This window comes from Hypanus sabinus, chromosome 10, assembly GCF_030144855.1.
Source record: "Hypanus sabinus isolate sHypSab1 chromosome 10, sHypSab1.hap1, whole genome shotgun sequence".
Taxonomy (NCBI): Eukaryota; Metazoa; Chordata; class Chondrichthyes; order Myliobatiformes; family Dasyatidae; genus Hypanus; species Hypanus sabinus.
Window position 1 is genome coordinate 129,785,060 of NC_082715.1, and position 21,957 is coordinate 129,807,016.

A 21,957-nucleotide genomic window follows, 5' to 3' on the forward strand; every position below is an offset into this window, starting at 1 on the left:
TTCCTTTACCTTAAGCTCCCTAATCAAATCTGGCTCCTTCCACAGCACCCAACCCAGAACTAACATTCCCCTATTAGGCTCAACTGCAATCTGCTCTAAAAAGCCATCTTGATATTAACTACCTCCTCAAATTGTACCGTTGCTCTTGTCTTATTTATGAAGTCTGCACATGCAATTATTGTACTTCAATGCTGTGCATCAGATAACATCCTTCAAATTATCCCATAGCCTGTTCATTATTGGATCTGTCAAGATATTTGCATCTGACTCAATACATCTGAATCTAAATCAATCAATTTGAATTTTTTAATGTAGCTTTTAAAATGGGCAGTAATCAATAAATATTCAAGTCATAAGCTCTTTCATCTGAGTTTTACAAACATCAGGTGCATTGTTTACAGGCCATTAAAGTTCAAGGGCTATTTTCTTTATTAATGTGCTTTATATTATCCGTCAAAGTGGACTGTTTGACACTTAATTGTGAATTCTGTTCTTTCATGCTGTCAACCTGAAACTGACTCTAGAAACTAATATGCCAGAGAAACAAATGCACACACACACACATGTACATACAAATAATAGCATAGAAAAGTCCATTTATTAGAATGCACAAAACAACAAAAAACATTGCATAAAAAGACCCTTTGAATTCTGTTTACTGTTAAATCAGGGCAGGTCACCAATGTCAAAAAATAAATTCTTATTAATTCAGCATAAAAATAATGGAAATACTCTTGTTGGAGACCTGTAGCTACCAGTATCTCTGAGTTCTGTTTAAACTCCTTCCACATACACCAAGGTGCTTGATATTTTTCCTTCTGGTTCAACCCGCACTCTGTCATAGAAATTACCGACACAGAAAATGCTGGAAATACTCAAGCTGTTAAGTAATATTAATAGAGCAAGAGTAGTTAACATTTTAAGTCAGAAAATAAACATCACAGCTAGAAAAGCTCATGTAACCTCTTTCAATCCACATTAAGAGTAAATGCTATTTGCCTTTTGCGAGCAACTTGACCTGCTGAGTATTTCCCATATTTTCCATTGATACTTTAGATTTCCAGCATCTGCAAAACTGTCTTTGTTTCAGACTACAAGGGCAGGCAGTTTGATTACCAGTTTTCTATACCCCACTACTGTGTAAATGTTTGCAATTATATCGAAGGGCAAATATGCAGGATTGTAATTAGGACTACATTAAATCTCACAATAGAAACAGGCTGAACAATAGAAAAAATATTTTGTAGCAAAATTGTGACCAGAGGGCAAATATTAGTTCTGAATCAATTAATAGTTTGAACAATTTTGAATAGTTGAGCAATATATTTGAAGAAAGGTCAATCTTATTAATGAGATGCAATCAAGATCACATCCCTTGACAAGAAAGACAATGACTTGTTTCTGTAATTGGTGGTGCTCTAATAGTACCCCTCAGAAACTAACCATTTTAGAATTGCATGTCCTTTTTAATTAATAGGTTTGAAGACATTATCTATTTTCCAATTAATAACAGACAATACTATGAACAGAGTTGTAACACAAGGTTCTTTGAAGATGCCACATTCCTCTGAGCGACCTTTAACTGATTTGGCCCAACAGAAGCACTGTATATTAGCACAGTTCTTTGCACAGGAAGACTTTAAAGCTGTGTTCAAAAATATCGTTTATCTTGTTCCTTCCAATTTGTAATCACTCAATTTTTTTTCCTCAATAGCACAAATTCTTAATAAATAATGAGAGAATAAGGTAGTACTGAATAGTTTGTTGATTGTTTAAGATGACTCAAGTTTATAAAAGAAGCAGATGGGTATTCTTGCATCCTGAGCCTTCAATCTAATACACATCCAATATTCCTTGAGAATGTCAGTTGCTTCAGTCACTTAGAACGTATCTAAAAGCACTTCTCAACGAATTTGAAGACAATATCTCAAGAGTCCAGATGCCAGGTAATTCCAGGAAATCCCATCAGTCCCACAACTTGATCTGTCCGTCCCAACCACATGTGATGACTTTTGATGTTTCATGGGGATGCCAGATTGCACTAATGCAAACTTTATCATGTGCTTTGATTCGACTGTAAAGTTTGGTTGTCTTCCAATCCCAGATGTTCAGTTTTCCATCGGCATCACCCGAGGCAACATAACTATTCAAACAAAAGCAAGATTTAGAATGTCAAGCAAAGTGTGGAATAAGGATATCAACCTCTAGATTTGTTAGATAGTGGATTCCAGGACTTTTACTCAGCAACAATGAAGGCTAGATGATGAAAGGTAAGGTGATAGACTCTTTAAATTAAAGTTCAATTTTCTATGTAGCCCTTTACTGGCTAATTCTGTACTTTCCAAGTTCATTCAGTCATTCAACCATTATTTATTCCATTGCTATATTTGTTTCAAAGAACAACCATTTTTCAATCAATTACTTCCATTTAATTATTACAGAAACAATACATTGTGGCTCAATTATTCAAGGTATTCTTGGAGTGCAGAAATTAATTTGGAGAGACAGGTCTGAATTCCTGAACCATTTACATTCAAAGAATTATAAATTTGGAATAAAATGCTAGTATATGTAATGTTAAGAAACAATAAAATCATGAAATTGTTGTTAAAACACATCTTGGTCACTAATGGCCTTCAGTGAAGGAAATCTGCCATTTCCATCTTGTTATATCATCATGTGTATCTTGGCCAACAACATGGGTGACTCCCCTCTGAAATATCCCAGCCACCTATTAAGTTCAGTGAGGGATGGATAATAGAAACATGCACTTTCCTACAATCACCACGATTTCCCGGTTAAAGAATAAAATTTCACCTTTGTAATTTGTTATAAAAATGTACAAAGCTTTTACTCTTTTTATTTTGCTAGAGATATTTTCACAGGTCGTAAGTGGAAAACCTTCCAGGATTATGACCAGAACAGCTGAAATGCGACTTGCTGTGGGTAGCATTACTCTTTTGCAACTCCTTACTTGGTGTTTCATCTCACAAGTTTGGCAGCTTTGGTAAATTACGGCACATCTTGAAGAGAGAGTGTGAGTAGTGGGTGCCAGTACAAATCATGAGTCAGAGTCTTAGTGGCACAGAGGGATGTCACTGAATTCATAAAGTCCATGCCTGCTTTCTACAAAGCAATACAATGAATCACATTCCCCTGCTCTGTCTCCAGGAGTCTGCAAGCTAATTTCCTTCAAATTACTATACTTTTTCCTCGCAAATCTTTAATTGTTTTGTCTGTTTCCTCTGGACCCTCTAATCCTCGTATAATTAGCTAACAGGAAAATACTTCTTTGTCTACTAATATACAGCATAATGTTTCCTCAATATCCTTGACTCCAAGGAGAACCATACTACTTCAATTTGGAGGTTGGATAGGTACATTGCACTGGGATGTCACAGCAATTATGGAAAACATGACTAAGGGAGGGACAAAGAAGGTAGCTTGATGTTTTAAGATGTAGGTGTTTTAGTTGGCCATGGAGGAATTAAAATATGAAAGAAAATGTAGAACTTGAATGGGTCAAGGACAGTGGAAGCAGACAGACCAATTGTCTTTGCTCTTGCCTTGGAGATGGAGGCTGCCATTTTACGAAATGTTCTCTGTTCTTCATTTTGTGAGCTGAAGTTGGTTGGCTTTCTGTATTTTAAAGTAGACACAGTGATGCTCCTCCAGGTAATCTACTGGACTACAGATAATCTCCAAACAAGGAGTTATTTGCAAGGTGTTCTTTGGTTAGTAGAATATGCAGTTTGTGACTGTTGGGGTGTGTCTGCCTTGAGTGATTCAAACTGGTTACTGATTTTAAACAAAGGGCCCTAAAGATGGCAGTAAGTGGATGCTGGCTTGGACCAGACCCAATAAAAAGGCGTTCAAGGTGAATCAGGTGACATACAGCCAATGACACTGGAATGCAATATTTGAATTGGTAAGGAATGAATATAGAAGCAGACACTGAGTACGTCAGCTGTGATAACTCCATCACAAGGAAGAACCTCAATGCCAGAGACTGGGAGAAGAAAGGATCGATTAGCCGACGGAGATCTATTTTGGTGTTATAAATCGGAAAAGTGTTCTGAGTGGGTATTGGTACAAAGGGAACAGTAGACTTCATGTTTTAAATTGTTGGCCTGGGATCACCATAGTTACGTTGTTGTTTGTGCAGAGATAATAAAGTTTGAGCTTTGAGTGAATAAGAATTACGTAGCGAATTAAACTCGAGTTGCGGTGGAATGGGAACCAGAGTGCCAGAACAGATAGTGGAGAGGTTGTGGAGATGTTATATGACCTCAGAGTCAAGATTCAAAAGGTTGAGCATGATCCAACTAATGTTCTGAGCTGCATATATTTCAAAACAAATAGTACTGTAGGAAAGGCAGATGAGCTCAGGGCATGGATCAACACATGGAATTATGATACTGTAGCCACTAGTGAAACTTGGTTGCAGGAGGAGCAGGACTGGCAGTTCAAAATTCTGGGGTTCTGTTGTTTTAGATGTGACAGAGCAAGAGGGATTAAAGGAGGAAGGTTGACGTTAAATGTTAGAGGAGGAGGGCTTTTAGGGAAAATGTCACGGCAGTGCTCCATCAGGACAGACTGGAGAACTCATCTTGTGAGGCTTTAGGGATGAAACCAAAGAATAAGAACTGTATGACCACATTAAAGGGGCTATATTACAGACCATCCAACAGTCCACGGGATTTAGAGGAACAAAGATGTAGAGAAGTCACTGACTGTTGCAAAAAACACATGGTTGTTATAGTAGGTGATTTAAATTTCCACATATTCACTGGAATTCCCATACTGTAAAAGGACTAGATGGCATAGAGTTTGTCAAATGTGTTTAGGAAAGTTTCCTTAATTGGTACATAGAAGTCCCAATGACAGAGTATGTGATTCTTGATTTGCTTTTACCAATGAGACAGGGCAATAACAGAAGTTTGTGTAAGTGGAACTTTGCGTCTTTTGCATCTAGTGATCACAATGTCATTAGTTTCAAATATGTAAAAATATAGGTTTCATCCATAGTATGAGATTCTAAATTGGAGAAAGGTCGATTTTGATAGTATCAGAAAGGATCTGTCAAGTGTAGATTGGGACAAGCTGCTTTCTGGCAAAGGAGTACTTGGTAAGTGGAAAGCCTACAAAAATAAAATTTTGAGAGTACAAAGCTTATATGTTGCAGGGGTTCTGGCAGATGGATTTAAAATGTCGGTATCTATGGGTGAGGTGCCGGAGGATTGGAGGATAACTCATGTTGTTCCATTGTTTAAAAAAGGCTCTAAAAGTAATCCGGGAAATTATAGGCCGGTAAGTTTGACGTTGGTAGTATGTAAATTATTGGAAGGGGTTCTAAGAGATAGGATCTACAAGTATTTAGATAGACAGGGACTTATTAGTGAGAGTCAACACAGCTTTGTGTGTGGCAGGTCATGTTTAACAATTCTATTAGTTTTTCAAGGAGGTTACAAGGAAAGGCAGTGGATGTTGTCTACGTGGACTTCAGTAAGGTCTTTGACATGGTCCCGTGTGGGAGGTTAGTTAGGAAGATTCAGTCGCTAGGTATACATGGTGAGGTAGTAAATTGGATTAGACATTGGCTCAATGAGAGAAGTCAGAGAGTGGTAGTGGAGGATTGCTTCTCTGAGTGGAGGCCTGTGACTAGTGGTGTGCCACAGGGATCAGTGCTGGGTCCATTGATATTTGTAATCTATATCAATGATCTGGATGATATGGTAAAATGAATCAGCAAATTTGCTGATGATACAAAGATTGGGTACAAAGACAGTGAGGAAGGTTTTTAAAGCTTGCAGAGGGATTTGGACCAGCTGGAAAAATGGGCTGAGAAATGGCAGATGGAGTTTAATACAGACAAGTGTGAGGTATTGCACTTTGGAAGGAGAAACCAAGATAGAACATACAAGGTAAATGGTAGGAAACTGAGGAGTGAAGTAGAACAGAGGGATCTGGGAATACAGATACAAAATTCCCTAAAAGTGGCGTCACTGGTAGATAGGGTTGTAAAGAGAGCTTTTGGTACATTGGCCTTTATAAATCAAAGTATTGAGTATAAGAGTTGGAATGTTATGGTGAGGTTGTATAAGGCATTGGTGAGGCCAAATTTGGAGTATTGTGTACAGTTTTGGTCACCGAATTACAGGAAGGGTATTAATAAGGTTGAAAGAGTGCAGAGAAGATTTACAAGGATGTTGCCGGGACTTGAGAAACTGAGTTACAGAGAAAGGTTAAACAGGTTAGGACTTTATTCCCTGGAGCATAGAAGAATGAGGGGAGATTTGATAGAGGTACATAAAATTATGATGGGTATAGATAGAGTGAATGCAAGCAGGCTTTTTCCACTGAGGCTAGGGGAGGGGAAAAAAAAGAGGACATGGGTTAAGGGTGAAGGGGGAACAGTTTAAAGGGAACATTGGGGGGGAGCTTCTTCACACAGAGTGGTGGGAGTGTGGAATGAGCTGCCAGATGAAGTGGTAAATGCGGGCTTACTTTTAACATTTAAGAAAAACTTGGACAGGTACATGGATGAGAGGGGTATGGAGGGATATGGTCCAAGTGCGATCAGTGGGACGAGGCAGAAAAATGGTTTGGCGCAGCCAAGAAGGGCCAAAAGGCCTGTTTCTGTGCTGTAATGTTCTATGGTTCTATGATGTCTGTCCAAATAAAAGTGCAAAAATTGCAGGCGCCTTAGCAGAGATATTTAAATCATCCTTATCAATATGTAAGGTACCAAAGAACTGCAGGATAGGTAATGTTATTCCGCTGTTTAAAAAAAGACTATGAATAAACTAGGAAATTATTGGCAGGTGAGCCTGACATTAGATGTGGGAAAGTTATTGGAAGATATTCTAAGGGACAAGATATATGAGTATTTGGATAGACGGGGACTGATTAGGGATAGTCAACATGGTAGTTTATGTCTGACCAATCCTACAGAGTTTTTTAAGGAAGTTACCAGGAAAGTTGATGAAGGCAAGAGAGTGGATGCTGCCTAGATGGACTTTAACAAGACCATTAACGTAGTCCCACATGGGAGGCTGGTCAAGAAGGTTTAGTTGCTCAGCTTTCAAGATGATGTAATAAATTGGATTGGACATTGACTTTGAAGGAGAGGCCAGATAGTGGTAGTAGACTGAAGGCCTGTGACTAGTGGAATACCACAGGGTTTGGTGTTGGGTCTACTGTTGTTTGTCTTCTGTATCAATGATCTGGAAAATTTGGTTAACTGAATCAGCAAATTTGTGGATGACTCCAAAATTGGAGGTGTAGTGAACAATGAAGAATATCAGAGCTTGCAGTGGGATCTGGACCAGCTGGTAAAATGGCAGATGGAGTTTAATACAGACAAGTGCGAGGTATTGCACTTCATTAGAACCAATCAGGGTAGCTCTTAACACAGTGAATAGTGGAGTATTGAAGAGTGTGGAAGAACAAATGGATCTGGCAATACGGGTCCATAATTCGTTGAAAGTTGCATCACTAGTTGATAGGGTCCTGAAGAAAGCTTTTGGCACATTGGCCTTCATAAATCAATGTATTGAGTACAGAAGATGGGATGTTATGTTGAAGTTGTATAAGACATTGGTGGGGCCTAATTTGGAGTACTGTCTGCAGTTTTAGTCACCTACCTACAGGAAAGATTAAATAAGGTTGAAAGAGTACAGAGAAAATTTACAATAATGTAGCTAGCTCAGGAGGACCTCAGTAATAAGGAAAGATTGAATAGGTTAGGACTGTATTCTTTAGAATATAGAAGATCGAGTGGAGGTTTAATGGAAGTATACAAAATTATGAGAGGTATAGATAGGGTAAAAGCAAGCAAGCTTTTCCCATTGAGGTTGTGTGGGGCTACAACTGGAAGACATGAGTTGAGGAAAATTTGAAGGAAAACATGAGGGGAAACCTCTTCACTCAGGGTCATGACACTGAAATGAAATGCCAACATAAGTGGTGCATGCAAGCCCTATTTCAATGTTTACGAGAAGCTCTGATAGGTACATGGATGTTAGGGGTACGGTCCAGGCGCAGGTTCATGCAGGTGGGCAGTCTAAATGTTTCAGCAAGGACTAGATGGGCCAAAGGGACTGTTTCTGACCTGCATTCTTCTATGATTCTATTTTCTATGAGAGAGGAGCAGGCCAAAGTTGATTGTGGTAAGGGGTACTACCAGGGATAACAGCAGAACAGCAATGGATGGAATTTCTGGGGGAAATTCAAAAGGTGCAGAATAGATACACCCCAAGGATAAAGAAAGATTCTAAAGGGGCATGACTGTGATTAACAAGGGAGGTCAATAACAGCATAAAAGCTAAAGAGAGGGCATTGAGTATAGCAAAAAATAGTGGGAGTTGGAGAATTGGGAAGCTTTTAAAAACCAACAGAAGGTAACTAAGAGAGCTAAAAGCAGAGAAAATATTAAATATAAAGGAACGATCACCAATAAAATAAGGATACCAAAAGATACTTCAGATGTATAAAGAGTAAAAGAGAGATGAGAGTGGGTATCGAACCACTGGAAAATGACACTGGAGAAGTATTAATGGGAGACAAACTTAATAAGTAATTTGCATCAGTCTTCACAGTGGAAGCCATGAGCAGAATGCTAGAAATGCAAGCGTGTCAAGGGGCAGAACTGCTATTACTCAGGAGAAGGTGCTTGGGAAGCTGAAAGGTCTGAAGGTAGACAAGGCACCTGGAGCAGGTGGACTGCAGCTCATGGACTGCTCTGAAAGGGGTAGCCGAAAAGATTGTGAAGACAATAGTGATGATCTTTCAAGAATTACTAGATTCTGGAATGGTTCCAGAGGACTGGAAAATTGCAAATGTCACTCCACTCTTTAAGAAGGGAGAAAGGCAGAAGAAAGGCCAGTTAGCCTGACTTCAGTGGTTGGGAAGATGTTGGGAGTCCATTATTAAGGATGAGGTTTTGATGTACTTGGAAGCACATGATAAAATAGACCAAAGTCAGCATGGTTCCTTTAAGGGCTATTAGGAGGCAAAGAGCAGGAATAAAGGAGGCCTTTTCTGGTTGGCTTCCAGTGACTAGTTTTCACAGGGGTCAGTGTTGGTATCATTTCTTTTCATGCTATATATCAACGATATGGATTTTGGAATTAATGGCCTTGTTTGTGCACAATATGAAGATAGGTGGAGGGGCAGGTAGCATTGAGGAAGCAGGGAGTCTGCAGAAGGATTTGAACAGGTTGGGAAAATGGGCAAAGAAGTAGGAGATGGAATATAGCGTAGTGTATGGTCATACACTTTGGTAGAAGGAATAAAGGTGTAGATTATTTTCTATATAGACAGAAAATTAAAAAATCAAAGGGGCAAGGAGGCTTGGGAATCCTTGAGCAGGATTCCTAAAGGTTAACTTGCAGGTTGCGTTGGCTTTATAAACATTGGTCAGACCACACTTGGAATATTGTGTGTAGCTTTGGGCCCCTTGTATAGGGAATGATGTGCTGACATTAGAGAGTCCAGAGGAGGTTCATGTGAAATGATACCGGGAATGAAAGTTTTAACATTTGGGATGCACTTGATTGCTCTGTGCCTGTACTTGTTGGAGGAGAGAAGGATGAGGGGGGAATCTCATCGAAACCTAAAGAATACTGAAAGGGCTAGACAGAGTGGATGTGGAGAGGACGCTTCTTTTAGTGGGTGACCATGACCAGATGGCACAGTCTCAGAATAGAGGGACGTCCATCTAGAACAGAGATGAGGAGGTATTTGTTTAGCCAGAGGGTAGTGAATCTGTGGAATTCATTGCCTGTGGAGGTAAAGTCACTCAGCATATGTAAAGCAGAGGTTGAAAGGTTCCTGATTAGTCAGGGTATCAAAGGTTACAGGGAGAAGGGAAGAGAATGGGATTGAGAGGGCTAATAAATCAATGATGATTGAATAGTGAAGTTGGCTTGATGGGCCGAATGGTCTAATCCTGTTCCCATATCTAATAATCTTATAGAATTCAAGTATGTGGTTCACTGAAAGTGGAGACAGGGTGGTGAACAATACTTTTGGTATGCTTGCCTTCATAAGTCGGGGCATCCAGTATGAGAGATGGGAGGTCATGAAGCAGGTTACAGGATGCTGATGAGCCCACATGGGAGTATGGTGTTCACGTTTGGTTGCACTACTGTAGCAAAGATGTAATGGAAGACTGGAAAGATTGCAGAAAAGATTTACAAGGATGCTGCCAGGAATTGAGGGACTGAACTGAGGAAGAGGCTGGACAGCTAGCATTTTATTCGTTGGAACATAGGAGACTGCAAGATGACCTCGTAGAGGTGTATAAAATCATGAGGGGCACAACTAGGGTGAATGCACTCAGCCGTTTTACCCTCAGAGTTGGGGTATCAAGAACTAAAAGAGAGGGGGGAAATATTTAAGAGAAACTTTATTTTACACAAAATGTGATATCTATATGGAATCAGCTGCTAGAAGTGGTTGAGGCTGGTACAGTACAACCTTTAAAAGATAGTTGCACAGGTGGAGTACATGGATTGGAGAGTTTATAAGGAAAATGGCATTAGCTTGGACGGGAGATCTTAGCACGGACCAAATGGGCTGAAGAACCTGGTTCCGTGTTGTATGACTCTACCAATTTCACCTTGTAGTGACAATCCCTTGTCCATAGGAATAGTCTGATAAATCTTGGCACCCTCTCAAGGACTTCCCTTCCTAACATTAAGTGACCAGTAAAAGATGTACTACTCTAGTGGTGGCCTAACAAAGATTTATAAAAGTGCAAAAAATCTTTCTTGCTTTTATTCTGAATCTCTCTATTGATGAAGTGCAAAATATCATACTGCTTGCTATCTACTTTCTCAATATGTCCTGTCGGCTTCAGGTTGTGAATATCAGTCCCTTGGTCCCTCTGTTTTGTACTTTGTTTAGAAACATGCGATTATATTTAGCAACAAATACTCTGATGGACAAACTCAGTAGGTTAGGGAGAATCAGTGGGAGGAATAGAACCGTCAATACTTCAAGTCAAAACCCTACATGAGGATCCAAAACTCCTTTCTTCCTGCAGATGCTGCTCAACCTGCTGTGCTCCTAAAGCTGACTGTTTGTTGCTCCGGATTTCAGCACTGCTGTCTTTGCTGCCTCCTCTGTCGTTAAGCTCCACTCCTCAAGAAAGGATTGTCTCACACTTGTGTTAAATTTCATTTGCCCAGTTAGCTAAACTACCTATGCATTGCTGTAGTTGATCAGCTTTACCATTTGCCACACCTCCATGAGGAATTTGCCCTGACTATCACTGAGTTTCTTGAGCATTGCTGGGGATGTATTCATTCACCTTGATAAGTTGAGAGTACTAGATTTGAATAGGACCATTTAAAAGCAACAAAAAAAAAAATCAGAATTCAGCGTTCCAAAAATTTACAAAGAAGCAACTTACCTCATGTCAGGTGAGAAATCCACTTGACAAGCATAACCTGCCACCATGTGGCCCTTAAAGATCTTTTTCTTGTTCAATCGGAATCTGTTTTGAGCTCCAAAGATTAGAATTTGGTTATCCATCGATTGACATGCCAGCCATTTTCCTACAAAAAGAAGAAAGAAAAAGAATCTAGTTTGTACACCAGTTAAACATTCCATAAATTCCCTTTTAGAGTTTAAGCTTGATTTCAGATTCAGGAGTATCTGAGATTTTTACCTCCTGCTTTTTATATTAAGGAAATAGTTCTTATTACTGAACTAACTTCCTGACACACCGAGCAATGGAACATGTACTGATTCTGCAGTTCCCACACAGGGAAGATCTGTATCCTGTCAGATACGCAAGGCAGTTTCTTCCTTGCAGGAAGGAAATACAGGATGCTAACTAGGCTGACCTAGTGCAGCTCTCTCTAACATCAATTACAAGCACAGGTACAGGAGCAGAACTCACCACGTAGGGACAGTGGGTAGAGACAGGGATTGTGAGGTAGAGAAAAAAAATTACATTTTTAATCTAAAACTAATTCACCTGGACAACATTTTGGATTTTCTGCTCAGAAGTAGCATTAACCACAATAATAATAATTTTTGATTCCTGCCAAAGGGTTTCAGCTCAAAACGTTGTCAGTATTCTTTTCCTAGATGCTGCCTGGCTTGCTGAGTTCCTCCAACATTTTGTGTGTGTTGCTTGGATTTCCAGCATCCACAAATTTTCTCTTGTTTGTTAATAATTTTTGATTTAATGATTGAAATTGTGGTACAAACAATCAAAGATTTGCAAGATATTTGAGTTTGATCTGTCTTTTAAAGGAACAGCATCAGCTACTATATCAGGTTAGGCAACAGATTCTTGTGTAAGAACAGATAATTTTTTGCCTCTGGTTTCAATAAAGTACATTTATAGTAAAACACATCTTGTCCATGTGTCATTCTCAGCTATAACAAACATTCGTATAGGCTGTCAATGCAAACTGATCAAACCCATAATTCATTCTTTCCAATGGTGATGTTATAGCATCTACCAAACCGTCAGACTGTACTCCAGAGAAATTCCTGTTGCAATCAACTACCAAGTGTTCCTGTTCCTCAAATCCTTCCTTAGGAAAATAGGAAGCAAAATACAATGGATTCTGTTTAACTGAGCCAGCCGTGTATTTGGGACAGATCTTAAAGAACAAAAAGCAATCAAGAAAATTGCTGAGATTCCCTTTGTTTATCTGACACACTATGCCGCTTAAATGGGGCTGGAGATCGTTGCTGAACTGGTTCCAACTAGTGCTAGGCGCATGCAATTCTTTGGTCATTAGACACTACATCATGCTTGAGTGAACAACTTTTAAGTTAGCATCTGTTGCGTGTGCTCGTGTGCAAAAAGCAGTGATTTTCTTTATTGATAGTTGGAGCAAAATAAGCAGTAAGAGAATTCCAAACTGTTTTGCTCACTGCACTTTCAAGCATTCAGGCTTGGAGATGCCAGAAACAGCTGGGAGTGAAGATGAAATGATTTTACTTCATCAAGATAGAAATTACAAAGAATTTGAAGATATTTTCAATGACCTTGAATGATACAATGAAAATGAAAATTTGGAGGATGAAATTGTCAATAGCATTGTATGAAGGCAGTCCGTTATCTGACAAGGTGTCTGCACTGATTTTGTTCATTGCATACACTGGATGAATTTTATAGTACTGTAGTACTATTGAAGTCTTCTAATTTATTCCGTATTTCATTTAAATGCATAATTTGTTACTCAGTTTGTCTCTTTTATTAATACCTTTTTAACTATTTCTATTACACATTGGCTGATTAGGTCAGCCGATTAATTGGACTAAAATGTATCCCAATTATCTGGAATTCACTTATATTTCAATAACATACATCACAGGCACATCCCTCCTCACATTAATACTAGTTATAGAAGGTGCAACCTCAAGAAAACATCAAAGATCCCCACCATCTGGGCCACGCTATTTTTGCAACAACTAGCATCAGCCAGAAGGTATACAAGTCTGAAGTCCCACACCACCCAGGTACAAGAACAGCTGCTTTAACCATTCAGTTCATGAATCAACCAGCAAAGCCCGAATCACCACAGATTAGCAACACTAGGATCACTTTGCACTAAAATGGACTTCCCTTCGTTCTAAATGTGTCTGTTTTTTGTAAGAATTGTGCATTATTTATGTTTTCCTTGTGAACGCTGCTCATATGACGCTGTGTACCTGTGATATTGCTGCAAGTAAGTTTTTCATTCTATCTGTGCATACATGTACTTGTGCTTATGACAAGAAACTTGACAAAACGGGGAAACAACCGCTGATGTTGCAAATCTTTAACAGAAAACATAAGATGCTGGAAATAATAGATCAGGTGACATCAGTGGAAGGAGAAAGAGAGTTAATGTTCCAAGTCAATGAACTCTCATCAGAACCAGGGAAAGACTGAAATCAAACATGTTTCAAAATCAAATTGCAGAGAAAGGAGAGAAAGAACAACGAGCATGTGTGTGACAGTGGAGACAGAGATTGAATGAGACGTTTATGTGTTGTGCTGAGAGAGGTAGTAAAGGGTTGTTTTGCTGCTGAGCTGACTCGAGGTGTACACAAAAAGAGGTGAATGTGTCAGAGGAAAGAGTGAGGCAAAGATGTCAGAACTGAATGTTACAAAACACAATAGTTGCTGGAAATCTAAATTAAGATACTAGAAATACTTAGCAGGCCATGCTGCATAGAGACAGCAAGAGAAGAGAAAAGTGTGTCAGTGGGATGGAGAATTAAAGCAATTTTAACTTTCCACCTGCTAAAATTTAACATTTTAGGCCCAAAGTAAACTCGAGGAAGAGCAGCATCTCCCTGATGAAGCACATTACTACCCTCAGGATTTCACAATGAGATCAAAAGTCTTAGGTAAGCAGCACTTCTGATTTATGTCAGGATTGGCCAGAATACTATTTGCAGGATTTTCTGTTATTTCAGATGAACACTGCTTTTTTACCCCTAGCCTTTTCTTTGACATCATTCATCTCCATTAATTTACATCTCTTTCAGATAGATCAACTGTGATCGAGAAACCCTAACTGTCATTACTGCCTATTGTGTCACCTGTTTCCTCTTGATCTCCCCGCTATCATGAACATATTTTCCTGTTTCTTCCACCCAAACTCATCCTCTGCAGTTTTAAACACGTTTGAGTTCTAACTTTTCCTAGTTCAGATGACAGATCACTCATCTAAGCTGTTACCTCTGTTTGTCTACCTACAGATGATGCCTGGCCTGTAGAGTAAATCCAGCAATTGCTGTTTTGGTTTTGAACACAAGATGGGGATCACTGCAGACATAAATCCTGGGTCAACGTGTCCTTTAATTATCCTTCAGCTGAACACTGCATTTGATCTTGATTCCCTTTCTGCAGCACCATCTCTACCTGACCTACCCGAATTGTTCTTTGGTCCAGTGTCCATCTTTCACCTTATTTACCCACTGTCCACACTCTCACCAAGTCTTATTCATCCATCACCTGTATTAACAGACATATTTTCCAATCAAATGTCCTCCAAATTCTCTATTTCTCACATATTGTTTCTTTTAATCTCCTGTTCTGATCATTCCATCATTGCCTCCTGTCCCAGATTAGGCAATTCCATTTCCAAACGTCCAGATCTATTTACCTCTAATCGTAGAAATATAGAGAACCTACAGCACAACACAGGCCCTTTGGCCCACAAAGCTGTGCCGAACATGTCCTTACCTTAAAAATTACCTAGGGTTATCCACAGCACTCTATTTTTCTAAGCTCCATGTACCTGTCCAGGAGTCTCTTAAACGACCCTATTGTATCTGCCTTCACCACCATCGTCGGTAGCCCATTCCATGCACTCACCGAGTAAAAAACTTACCCCTGACATCTCCTTAGTACCCACTTCCAAACACTTTAAAACGGTGCTCTCATGTGCTAGTCATTTCAGCCCTGGGAGAAAGCCTCTGACTATCTACATGATCAATGCCTCGCATCAACTTATACACCTCTATCAGGTCACCTCTCATTCTCTGTCTCTCCAGGGAGAAAAGGCCGAGTTCACTCAACCCATTCTCATAAGGCATGCTCCCCAATCCAGGCAACATCCTTGTAAATCTCCTCTGTACCCTTTCTACTGTTTACACATCCTTCCTGTAGTGAGGCGACCAGAACTGAGCACAGTACTCCAAATGGGGTCTGACCAGGGTCCTATATTGCTGCAATGTTACCTCTCGGCCCCTAAACTCAATCCTTAAGATATTCTTTAAAACTACATCTTGGGCTAACCCTTTGGCTATCTACCCTAACATTTCTGTAGGGATTAGTTTGAAAGTGTTGCTATAATACTTTTCTGGGGCATTTTACTGTTAACGGAACCATATTGTTATGATCAACCAAAATTAACATCGTATAGTTGCAATGAAGTGAGACGGTGCCTTAATGGGCTGGATAACAAAGTAGGTTCAGAGATTATACAAACTCACCATTGGGTGACAATGTCACTGCAGGCATGGAGTGCATACTTGGCTCAGCAATGTATTTGAAGTCCACAGGAATATCCCTGTAGGAATAACAACAAAGGCTTATAAAATGTGTGTGGGGGTGGGGAGAGAAACACATTTCTGTTGAAGTTCACACAATTCATACTGGAGTTCCAAAGGTGCAGGGAGCAAAATACTCTGAAAGCACGAAATGTGTGCTCACACAAAATCCAAACTGTCAGAGAGATGAATAAGTGAAATGAAAAGCTCTAATAGAACATCTCAACAATAGCTTTTACATTTTTAAATGCAGCAACGTTTTATAAAGAGGTAAAAGGAAAGAAAGATACATTATTGAGTTGAAGATTACATTCGACAATAAACCACACCATGAAAGGAAAGAATGCACTTCAAACGGATGATGAACATCTTAGCACAGAACCACTGTGATATTTTTTCTGAAATGTAAGGGGCAAAGAAGAATGTAAACACCTTGGAGTGTTTATTTTTAATAAAGAACCATGTTTAGGAATCTCACGAGAATGGTTACAGCTGTACCAAAGAAATGAATGCCAAAAAACTCTCTAACTGAATTTGTTTAAAGCAATAGCTGCTTGGGTATGCAGGAGATCCTATTCAAAGCTGATTAATTCCTTTACACACACAAAATACTACTGGAAGTCAACAGGTCTGGCACCATCTATGGAAATGAATAAACAGTTGATTTTTGGATCAAGATACTTCTTCAGGACTGGGAAGAACCCAGAATAAAAAGGTGGTGGCGGGGGGAAGGATAGCTAGAGGTGATAGGTGAAGCCAGGTGGGTAGGAAAGGTAAAGGAGAGGAAGGAATCTGGTAGGAGAGGAGAGTGGACCATAAGAGAAGGAGGAGGGGACCCAGGAGTGGGGTGGGATAGGCAGATGAAAAAGATGTAAAAGGCCATTCCTTCTTTTCCAGTTCTGAAGGAGGGTCATGGCCTGAAACATCAACTGTTTTTTTTATTTCCATTGATGCTGCCTGACCTGCTGAGTTCCTTCAGCATTTTGTGTGTGTTGCTTTGAATTTTCAGCATCTGCAAACTTTCTCATGTTTAGAATTCCTTTCTAATACAGATTTGATGAAATTTGTACAAGTCTATTACTATTAACCCATCTCCACAATTTAATCATATCATCTGCAGGATTCACAACAACAAAAGCAAAAAATCATTACAATACAGGCACTGTTGTAAGTTATACATATTGGATTAATTTCATTTTTCTTTTGTAAATTATTCAATGAATTCTTGAAGCATTTACTTTGAATGAGTGATGAAGACACAAGGTCATCTGCAGCTATTTTAGGTGTTAATCTTTATCAATATTACTCCATTATGTATTAGAAGAACTGACCACAAATGGCTTAGTAATGGCATCATCAGGAGTGAAAGGGGAAAGACAAACTTCACATTGGGGACTGCAAATTAGAGTTTACCAACTCACAGTTCAAATAAAGATACACAGGAGGCCATTATGTGACTACCTCTTTGAAGGAGATTTCCAATTAGTCCAATCCTTTGCTCTTCCCTTGTAGCTTTGTACAATTTTTCTCCACACACTGTACAATTGTCTTTTCAACATTATCATTGCACTTATGATCATCGTTCTTCTGAACTGTGTATTCAAGATTCATAATTGATGTGCAATCTTTGTTCTCCTCATGACATGAAAGGTCCCTTTTCACATTAAAGTACCCTGCTGTCTCAATACAATTCCACCCTATTTCCTCTTTCAATACTTTTCATGATTTCAAATAGTTCTATCAAATCTCCATTGAACAGCCGCTGTTGGAAGGAAACCAGCCCATAATCACAAAGCATACACAAGGGGGTGGTGAATCAATTATTTTGCATTTAATACATGCCAGAATACATCTGCCTCTGTATTCAATTATTCATCGTCACTACTCCTATTGCCAGCTCATCTCAGTGATAGTGCTCCCATATCTGAGGAAAGGGTACAGTCCTGTGCAAACGTCTCAGGCACATATATATAGCCAGGGTGCCTGAGACTTCCATGAAGTACTGTAATTTGTCAAAGTGGAGCAGAGAGCGAGCTTGTAAACCCAGTGGGAGCGCAGGATGTTGGGAATGGCGAGGGTGGAGTGCCACAAGAGGGGTGTGGGACAGGTAGTAGAGAAGGAGAGCCAGGCAGGTTCAGACACACCCAGCCCTGAGACACCAGGCAAGGTCATTTGATTCCACACAATTGGTTTATTGACAATTACAAAATAACTCTCTGATGCTTCCTGCTCCCTACCCTCTCCCGTCCCCTTCTCCCAACCATGATTCCCCTCTTCCTGCCCCCTTCCCACTCTCAGTTCACAAGAGACCAAAATCAGAATCAGATTTATCATCACTCACATATGTCATGAAATTTGTTATTTTTTACTGCAGCAGTACAGTGCAATACATAAAATTATTAAAGTACTGTGCAAAAGTTTTGTATATGTAGCTGCATCTATTTGTGCCTAAGCCTTTATTCCTATTACTGTACATAACATACACAGAAGGCTCTATGGATCAAGTGCTGGGTGAACAGATTATTATGACCACACTAGGAGTACCGTCAACAGTTTTGGGGCCGTGTTTCAGAAAGGATGTATTGTCATTAGAAAGAGTCCAGAGGAGGATGATTCTGGGAATGAAGGGGTTAACATATGAGGAGTTTGGCAGCTTTGGGCCTGTACTCATTGGAATTTAGAAGAATGCAGGGAGAGCTCATTGAAACTTACTGAAAGGACTAGATAAGGTGGATGGGGAGAGGATGTTTCCTATGGTGGGGGTATCCAGAACTATTGGGTACAGTCTCAAAATTGAGGGACAAGTTTTTAGAGCAGAGGTAAGGAGGGATGTTTTTTTAGCCAGAGGGTCGGGAATACGTGGAATGCCCTGCCACAGACTGTGGTGGAGCCAAGTTCGTATGTATATTTAAGGTGGAAGTTGACTGATGCCCTGGTTGATCAGGAAACTAAGGATATGGTGAGAAGCAGGTGTATGGGGTTGAGTGGGATCCAGGATCAGCCATGATGGAATGGCAGAGCAGACTCGATGGGCTGAATGGCCTAATTCTGCTTCTGCGCCTTATGGTCATGGCTGGCATGGATGGGTTGGGTAAAATGGATTGATAATATGCTGAATGATTCTACAAACATCAAATCTGTAGTCAGTATTAAGGCCTTCCACATCACTCAATGCTCCTGATTCTGTATAGCTTGGGTCTCCACATGTAACATAAAAGATCTGCTTGTTATCCGTCAAGATCTGTGAAACTGGGCTTCAGGTTGGCTTCCTTTGTGAGCCCAATTCTCACTGTAACGTGTATTCCATTAGGTCATCTCCATGGACCTTTGGATTAACTACACCATGCTAGTTTTAACATACGGTACATACTAGACCTTCCAGAAAATGTGTTTGTGAATACATTGTAACAAGGGCAAAATAATTTAACTTCCAAGTGAAATTTCACTCCCTGAGGTCATATTGAACTGAATTACTTTATACATTTCTGATAAAAAGAGAAAAATAAAACTCCACGCTCTATGGAACAACAAAAAAAATCATAATCATTTGGATGGCTGATCAGCAAAAGGGCATTTTGAGTCACTACAGCAATAATCAGATGTGAAATTTGCCACTATGATTGGCTGTGGCTTTGAGCTCTATGAATAGTCTCAATTACTGACCAATGAGTTAGAAACAAGGTAATGCATGTTAGCTTAGGGCAGTGTTTGCGTGCCTTTTATTAAAATGCATAGACTAGTGGATATTTCATTAAAAGGAAATATTTCTTTGAATCTGATTCACAGCAGGTACAAACAGCAAGAGGAGCAGATGTATGAAAAATGGAATTGCAAAACAGTTTAAAAAAACAATTCTCCAACTAGATAGATTCAGAATATAATTCAAAAAGATGTATTCTCTCATTATAATATAGGAGATGATATAGAATCATAGCACCATATTGTGAATTTTTTTTCCACCAAGTATTTCAGAGCTGCCCATGATTTTCTGCTCAACCATCTGGTTTCCTTTAGCTTGGCACAATAGTCATTACTTAGGATTCTGCAGCTTGTGCAGAAAGATTCTGAAACATTCTTGAAAAACAAACTATTCTTAGTACGAATACTAATTTAACCTATCGCTACATTTTATGTAACACATCTCAAGTACAGTAATATTTTCCCACATTTCTGTCATTTAAAATATCTTGACCTAAATCATGTTCTCATTACAGCAGTAATAAACAGCTCGAAGTAACATATTACTTGACTCCTGTTGCGGTAATCACTCGGCAAGAGGGCATTTGATTTTCTTCTTTTGGTAAGTTAGGTAGAAAACCGTCAGATGGAATTTAATTCTGATAGGTATGAAGTGATGCATTTTGGAAACCAGTCAGCTTTGGATACTTAACATCTCAGGGCGTATCCTGATGGAGTTTTACTCAGTCATCATTGAGATCTTTGAATCACCTTTACCACCTTTTAGTTTTCTGTCGCCTCCTCCCTCTCCAAGACCAGGTTGCAAGTAGTCCACTCAGTGGAGAAAATCACTGGCTGTTAGCTACTGACATTAAAAGACTTGTTCATTGCCACAGTGATGAAAAGAGCTGAAAAATTTATTGCTGACTCCACATAACCTAGCAGTCACCCATTCACCAAACCGCCATCAGGGAGACACTGCAAGTCCATCACCACCAGGACTACATGTCACCTCTGAAGCTTCTATCCAACTGCTCAGCAAAACTCAGTCAGGTGTAAAACCCTAAACATCTCTGAATAACATCCATTAAAAAGCCTTTCCTGCTCTCCTTGTTCTGTTGATAGTTATTGGGTCTGTTCATATGTTCACATTTATTTAAGTTTGATTATTGACATTTTTGCACGTGACCGTTTTGCTAAATGTTGATCACTCATGACTTTGCACTATTGTTTTGGTTGCTATTGCATTGTCTGTTATGGTATTGTGCTGTGTTTTATGCGTAGGCACAGAACCACAATCAATTCTGGTATGCTTCACATACTGGCAATAAAGCAATTCTGATTCTGATTCTGAAATAAGGACAGGGCCTTAAATGTACTGAGTAACAGAAGCATCAGTTTCCAAGCACAAAATCATGCCGACTTCTTCTAATCAGGCCCTGTCTACTCAAACACTGCTAGATCCTGTCGTTCCAGTATCATCCCCACCAATGATGACAGGCTGAATGGCAGTAGTTTCTTGGCTTGTCCTTGCTACACTCATAAACAACGACTTTCCAATCTTTGGGAACTTCATCAGTTCAACTTTACCAATTTTGTTCAATGTGAAACCCAAATGTTGTTATACACACATAACTTGGCAATTTTGCTTCAAGTGTTGACAATTGTAAAATAATCATTTTGAAACACCTAAGCCTTCGGATTATGTTCTCAATAAAGAAAAGAGTTCACTATTTGCCAGGAAATTCTGTACAAACATGTAAATTAAAAACCCGCAGACAACAAAAATCTGAAATAAAAACAGAAAAAGCTGAAAACACTCAGCAGGTCAGGTAGTCTGTGGAATTAGAAACAGAGTTAACATTTCATGTTGAAGACCCTCTTAAGGCATTTTTTAATTTTAATTTCACGTCTTGCACAAACACGAACCAGTTTATTAATGCAAGTAGTAAAGGAGTACAGAAACAGCCCTTGCCCTCTTCACTGTCCATATGCTCTATTAAGTACCCATCTGTTTGAATCTCATAGCTTTCTATGCATTGACGATTCAAGTACTCATCTAGATTTCCAAAGTTATACAGATAACATACAATTGTGCAGTTTGTACATCTCAGATGATCCTGACACCAATAACACCCCCATCTTCTCTGACTTCTGGTATGGTTGGAATACACAAATGGATGAGCAATAATCCCTAAAACTAAATGAAGCTAAAACTGAACTACTTTTAGCTGGCCTCAGAGCCACAAGAGGTACAGAAAA

General features: G+C 39.4%; 1 protein-coding gene across 1 annotated transcript in view; it reads right to left on the bottom strand.

Annotated features, from left to right (window-relative positions):
• Positions 1–570: 570 nt before the first annotated feature.
• cdc40 (cell division cycle 40 homolog (S. cerevisiae)) overlaps positions 571–21,957 on the bottom strand; it is a 124,944-nt gene continuing 103,557 nt past the window's right edge. The window contains exons 13-15 of the mRNA XM_059982946.1: positions 15,961–16,037; positions 11,420–11,564; positions 571–2,143 (exon numbers count right to left, since the gene is read on the bottom strand). Of these exons, the coding sequence (XP_059838929.1) occupies positions 1,966–2,143; positions 11,420–11,564; positions 15,961–16,037 (400 nt within the window). The 3' untranslated portion in view covers positions 571–1,965. The remainder of the gene's footprint in view (positions 2,144–11,419; positions 11,565–15,960; positions 16,038–21,957) is intronic.